This window comes from Lepisosteus oculatus, chromosome 14 (assembly GCF_040954835.1).
Source record: "Lepisosteus oculatus isolate fLepOcu1 chromosome 14, fLepOcu1.hap2, whole genome shotgun sequence".
In the NCBI taxonomy this organism is placed as follows: domain Eukaryota; kingdom Metazoa; phylum Chordata; class Actinopteri; order Semionotiformes; family Lepisosteidae; genus Lepisosteus; species Lepisosteus oculatus.
The window spans coordinates 36,425,233-36,432,136 of NC_090709.1; the positions used below are offsets into that span (position 1 = coordinate 36,425,233).

Sequence of the window (6,904 nt, forward strand, 5' to 3'; positions counted from 1 at the left end):
CAAATCCACAGCGTGTCAGAGAGGAGGTTGTGCGCAGTGTGTCTCTGTGTCCCCCAGGACCCCATGCTCTCCTTCTGGTGATTAATGGGAACTCGTGCAAATACCGGAGATTAGCAGAGGAACATCTGGAGCTTCTCAGTGAGAGAGTGTGGAGACACACAATAGTGCTGTTCACCTGGGGGGACACACTGGGAGACACAACCATTGAGCAGCACATTGAGAGAGGAGGGAAGAAGCTCCAGTGTCTGGTGGAGAAGTGTGGGAACAGGTATCATGTTCTCAACGACAGGGGCAGCCGCACTCAGGTCACAGAGCTGCTGGACTGTGACACATGGTGGCAGGAAACTATGGGCAGTACTTCACCACTGACATTGAAAAACTGTACACTGAACTGGAGACATACAATAGAGAGATAGAGGAGCTGAGACAGAGGGAGGAGGTGAGACAGAGAGAGACAGAGGAGCTGAGACAGAGGGAGGAGGTGAGACAGAGAGAGACAGAGGAGCTGAGACAGAGGTTGGAGGAGAGACAGAGAGAGACAGAGGACCTGAGACAGAGGGAGGAGGAGAGACAGAGAGAGACAGAGGAGCTGAGACAGAGGTTGGAGGAGAGACAGAGAGAGACAGAGGACCTGAGACAGAGGGAGGAGGAGAGACAGAGAGAGACAGAGGAGCTGAGACAGAGGTTGGAGGAGAGACAGAGAGAGACAGAGGAGCTGAGACAGAGGGAGGAGGAGAGACAGAGAGAGACAGAGGAGCTGAGACAGAAGTATGAAAGAAGGGAGAGAGAGAGAGAGAAGAGGAGCTCAGACAGAGGTTGGAGGAGGAGTGGAGCAGGAGAGAAGAGGAGCTGAAGGAGAAGATGAGAAAGACACTGGAGGAAGAGGAGCTGGAGAAAGAGACAGAGGAGCCCAGACTGCCTGTCAAGAGGAGGAACAGTAAAGATCTTGACCATCCCCACAGTGAGTGTGATTGATGCTGTATTACTGAGTCACTGATCTTACTGATCATCAGACTGAGAGATTCAACCATCTTGTGTCCTGTTAGGAATTAAAATCATACTGTGCTCCGCTCTGTACTGCGTTACTAACACAGTGGCACACAGATCTGTGTCTGTTTAAATCCTCTGTGCTGTAATTGAACTGTTTTCTCTCAGGGAGATGAGATTTAATCCATCACACAGCAGCTCAGTCTCTGTAATCTGTTCCTCAAGACTGTCGGACCAACACTCAATCAATCAAGGTCTTGTTCCTGGAGACGCAGTCGTGGGTGAACAGGGAGCAGAGGAGAGGGCTGAGTTTGCAGCGCTGGGGAACGCTGATGTTCAGGGTCAGGGTGGAGGATCTACTTGTGCCGACTCTGGGCATGATGCCCAAGAATAATTCCCGGATGTTCATTCTGTAAGTTTCTTTCATAATGGCCAGCAGCCATATCACCCTGCAACTCCCAGCTGGCAGCCCCAACTGGAGCCCAGCAGGTGTGAGCCTGGCCAGTACTTGGAGGGGAGACTGCTGGGAAAACACTGAGGCTGCTGCTGGGAGAGGTGTGAGTGGGGCCAGCAGGGGGCGCTCTCACCCTGCGGTCTTTGTGGGTCCTGATGCCCCAGTATAGTGACGGGGACACTGGACTGTAAACAGGCGCCGTCCTGCGGATGAGACGTCAAACCGAGGTCCTGACTCTCTGTGGTCATTAACAATCCCAGGGTGTCTCTCGAGAAGAGTAGGGGTGTTACCCTGGTTTCCTGGCCAAATTACCCCCCTTGTCTTACCTATCATGGCATCCTAATAACCTCCATCTCTGAACTGGCTTCATCACTCTGCTCTCCTCCCCACTGAGAGCTGGTGTGTGTGAGAGGACTGGAGCATCATCCAGGTGGGGCTGCACACTGGTGGTGGTGGAGGGGATTCCCGGGACCTGTAAAGAGCTGCACACTTGTGGCGGTAGTGGGATCCCCATGACCTGTAAAGCACTTTGAGTGGAATGTCCAGAAAAGCGCTATAGAAGTGTAAGCAATTATTATTATTATTATAATGACTTTTATGTTACATTTGTCAAGAAATGACTTGAGCAAATTGTACTCCTCTTACCTGTGGAGAGGTTGGTCTCCTCTCATGTCTAACCTCCCTGATACTCCTGTCTCTGCTCCTGTTGCAGTGAGTGAAGGGGACCCTGCAGTCAAACCCAGACTCCAGCCCCGCCCCTCTGAGCTGAGACTGGTGCTGCTGGGCAGGACTGGTGCTGGGAAGAGCTCAGCAGGAAACACCCTCCTGGGCAGCACACAGTTCCCCTCCCGGCCCGGCCTGTCCGCGGTCACCCAGACCTGCGAGAGACGCAGGGGGGAGGCTGCTGGGAGGCAGCTCTCCGTCATCGACACGCCAGACCTCCTGGACAGCAGGGGGCGCCAGAGGGACGTGTGTCTGGAGGTCCGGAGGTGCCTGCTGCTATCCTCCCCAGGACCCCACGCTTTCCTGCTGGTGCTGCCGGCCAGACGCTTCACGGACGAGGAGAAGGGAGCCCTGCTGACCGTGATCGAGGTGTTCGGGGAGGCTGTCCTGAATCACACTGTCGTCCTCTTCACCCACGGGGACAGTCTGGGACAGGAGACAGTGCAGCAGTACGTTGACACACAGGGGAGAGACCTGCAGCAGCTCTTAGAGAGCTGTGGGAACAGGTATCATGTTCTCAACAATATGGACACGGGCGACCGCACTCAGGTCACACAGCTGCTGGACAAGATCGAGGACATGGTGGCAGGAAACAGTCTGGGCTTCTTTTTGGACCAGGATGCAGAGGAGAGGCTGAGAGAAAGAGAGAACAGATACAGGGAGGAGGAGGAGGGCAGGAAGGAGAGGGAGGAGCTGAGACGCAGGAGTGAGGAAGAGCAGAGGAGGAGAGCGGAGCAGCTGAAGGAGGAGCACGAGGAGCAGCAGAGGCACCAGCTGGAGGAGCTGAGACGCAGGCAGGGAGAGGAGCAGCGCAGGCAGCTGGAGGCTCTCAGGAGAGAGCAGGAGGAGACACTGCGCAGGAAGGAGAAGGAGCTGCAGCTGCAGTACCAGGAGCAGAGGCAGAGGCTGGAGCAGGAGCAGCGCGAGAAGACGGAGGAGATCAAGCTCCGCTACAGGACGCAGCACCAGGAGCTCCTGCGCAGGTACGAGGAGGAGCAGCGCAGCAGAGCTGAGCAGATGGAGCTCAGATACCAGGAGCAGCACAGGAGGGTGCAGGAGACCATCCTGAAACTCACTGAGGAGCAGCTGAGGAAGGTAGAGGAGACCAGGACCCAGTGTGCAGAGAGACTGGGGGAGAGGATGGAGGCCGTGAAGAGGGAGCTTGAAGAAGAGCAGGAGAGGAAGATAGAGGAGCTGAGGCAGCAGCACAGAGGCCAAGACCGCGGGGAGGCCCAGCAGAGGTGTGAAGCAGAGCTGTGGAGGAAGGTGGATGAGATCAAGCAGCTGTATGAAGAGAGACTGCAGGGGAGAGTTCAGGAGCTGGAGCAGCAGCAGCAGAGGGAGATGGAGGAGAAAAGGAAGGAGCAGGAGGAGGAGCAGAGGAAGAGAGAGGAGGAGCTGAAGAAGCAGCTGGAGGAGGATCGCAGGCAGAGGGAGCAGGAGCTGGAGCTGAGGAAGGCTGAGGAGCTCAGGAGAGTGGAGGAGCTGGAGCAGAGATACGCACAGGAGGAGCAGAGCAGACTGGCAGAGCTCAGACTCCACGAGGAGAGGATGAGAGAGCAGGGCAGGCAGGAGCTGCAGAGGCAGACGGAGGAGCTGAAACTGAGGCAGCAGCAGAGGGAGGCAGAGCTGAGGCAGGAACTGGAGGACGAGCAGGGGAGGAGGGCGGAGGAGCTGAGGCAGCAGTTGGAGAGGGAGCACCATCAGAGAGAGCAGGAGCTGGAGGAGAGATACAGGGAGCAGCAGCGAGAGGCGCAGGAGGAGAGGAGCAGGACGGAGGAACTGAGGAGTCAGAGTAAGTACCCCAGCAGTGGTGGATGCCCAGTCAGGGTGGGGTAAGTTCTGCGGGGCAACTTCCAGAGAGACAGATCTGCTCACAAGGCTCCAGATCTTTCTCCTGACTCAGGAGTGAATCAGTTTAGTATTGGGACCATGAGGGGCGATATGTGCTTTTTGCCGAGTACTGTTAGAATTTGTTTTTGACACAAAAGAACAGAATATGATTGCATATTAAATATGAGTCTCTAGCACAGACGGCCGGCATTTCCATAGTTAAACTTTGTCAGACAAGACTTTCTGTGTTCAGTCCCCCCAGTTTCAGGTCAGCAGCAGTGAAGTGAATCAGAGTTACTTGGTCACACGTCTCTTACACGACTTTCAGTCTGCGACTCCTCGACGCCCCCAGACCCCTGATATGATCCTGTGAGCCACGTTCGGCGGCTCTGCGTCTGCGGGTGTTTCTGGGTGTCATTTCCTCTGCAGCTCAAAGGGGCTCAAGCGCTCAGGAGTTTCCACTTCTTCTCCCTGACAACAGCCCATGAGAGTTGTGCATCTTGCACTGTTGCCCCTGTAGGTCTCCTCTCTAGGTCTCTGGCGTATTGGATGGAGGTGTTTTCACCTCAGACCTGTGGAGGGTGTCTGCAGTCTGATGGCTATCTCAGTTTCCTCACTGCTCTCAGGAGTTTTCTCATCTGTCTTGAACCACTGCTGATTTCCCATGGCTGACTCCTCCAGTCGCGTCTTTTTCAAGACATGACGTGTTGTTGATATTGTGGTGCCCGGTCTCTCTCCAGTGGTTACAGTGCCACCTGGACTTTGATGGGCTCTGATCTTCACAGCTGCTTGCTCTTCTGTCACAGGCAGCTCTCTGGTCTTCATCCTGACTCGACAGCCAGACCCAGACACTCAAGACTGGAACCAAGGCTGCACTCTGACAGCTCTCGTTTTCACAGTTAGTACAACATAAACACCTGAGCAACTAGTCACCTGTCAGCCATTTTCCCGATTAACTCTGCTCACCTGACACTGGGGGTTGAACACAACAGACGACACTGTTGTAACATGACTAATCATGTCTAGAAAATCATATCCACAGACATATGCTGCAGTTCTGTGCTTTTGCTCAAATTTAACCCTTTGATCTGAAAATCACATTTCAATAGTACACATCAAAATAAATATCACATTGAATTTAATTTTGTACAAATCAAAAATTTTACTTATAGCTGTGGTTCAGGTCCAGTCCTGTTAGACCAGGAGGACAGCTGGTCCAATGGTTCAGGTCCGGTCCTGTTACACCAGGAGGACAGCTGGTCCAGAGGTTCAGGTACGGTCCTGTTAGACCAGGAGGACAGCTGGTCCAGTGGTTCAGGTCCAGTCCTGTTACACCAGGAGGACAGCTGGTCCAGTGGTTCAGGTCCAGTCCTGTTAGACCAGGATGACAGCTGGTCCAGAGGTTCAGGTCCGGTCCTGTTACACCAGGAGGACAGCTGGTCCAGTGGTTCAGGTCCAGTCCTGTTACACCAGGAGGACAGCTGATCCCGTGGTTTAGGTCTGGTCCTGTTAGACCAGGAGGACAGCTGGTCCAGAGGTTCAGGTCTGGTCCTGTTAGACCAGGAGGACAGCTGGTCCAGTCATGTTGGAGGACAGCAGGTGTGAGGATGCTGTACCAGGAGAACAGTGTTGAAGTTCTGTGATTTTACAGACATGATGTTCTTTCGTTAGAGGTTTTGCTGCACCAGGTGTTGGTGTCAAACTTTACTGTGTTTCAGTCCCACCAATGGACTGTGAGCTGTTACAGAAGCCCCTGTCTATACGGAGGAGAAACACAACTTCTACCAAGAATGAGGAATAGGTCAAGTTTATATCCTAATAAGTTTGGTGTTGTTCCTGAGTTGTACAGTTGTACGTTTAAGGACTGAGCACATGAAGGTCTGTTTTACCCAGAGTGGTGGGTGTCTTGTACAGACTGCTCTGCTGTACTGTTGAAATTTTATATCCTTCAGAAATCAGCTGGATAAAGAAATGAGATTCATCATCGTTGATCTCTAGCTTGTTTGGTAGTGAGTAGTAAATGTGTCACTTGTGACCTCCCTTCCTGTCTCTCCTCCTGTTGCAGTGAGTGAAGGAGACCCTGCAGTCGAACCCAGACTCCAGCCCCGCCCCTCTGAGCTGAGACTGGTGCTGCTGGGAGCCGGACTGGGGGCAGCAATAGGGGCCCTAGCAGGAGCCCTGAGGGGCGCAACAGGAGCAGCAGCAGGAACAGTGATAGGAGCTGCAGTAGGAGCTCAGATAGGAGCTTTACTGGGAGGAGAACCCAGAGCAGCACAGACTCAGACAGAAGAGCGCACACAGCCCGCAGACACACAAGAGCGCACACAGCCCGCAGACACACAAGAGCGCACACAACCCTCAGACACACAAGGGCACACACAGCCCGCAGACACACAAGAGCGCACACAGCCCGCAGACACACAAGAGAACACACAGTAGTCACAACGTAGTCACTCACAACCTGAAGGCACTCAAGAATACATAACCCTCAGACACACAAGAGCACACACAGCCTGCGCAGACACACAAGAGCACACACAGCCCGCAGACACACACAGCCCGCAGACACAATGAGCAGACACACACAGCCCACAGACAGGAGATCGAGGAGCTGAGAGAGAGCTGAAGACACTGAGACAGGAGCGGGAGAGGGAGAGGAGGAGCTCAGGCAGTGTTATCGGAGTGACAGAGAGACACAGAGACACTGCCGCAGGTCAGTCACTGATCCACACAGTCTTTCCCAGCGGGAGAGGAAGACCGGATACTTCCTGGACACAGAGTGAGGACTCTCCACTGAAACACTGATCTCTTCCTCGTAAGAGATCCGACTCACTGAAAACCTGCCCTTAGTGTCCCATGTGAAGAAAACTAATTTTAAATAATGTTCTATTTTGATCATGTTTGTAT

The 6,904-nt window shown here is 53.7% G+C and overlaps 1 protein-coding gene across 1 annotated transcript in view; it reads left to right on the forward strand.

Moving 5' to 3' along the window:
• The first annotated feature begins 331 nt into the window (after positions 1-331).
• The window catches only part of LOC138242589 (trichohyalin-like), an 8,641-nt gene continuing 2,068 nt past the window's right edge, over positions 332-6,904 (forward strand). Inside the window, 4 exon segments of the mRNA XM_069198128.1 lie at positions 332-777; positions 780-961; positions 2,154-3,959; positions 6,063-6,223. Of these exon segments, the coding sequence (XP_069054229.1) occupies positions 332-777; positions 780-961; positions 2,154-3,959; positions 6,063-6,223 (2,595 nt within the window).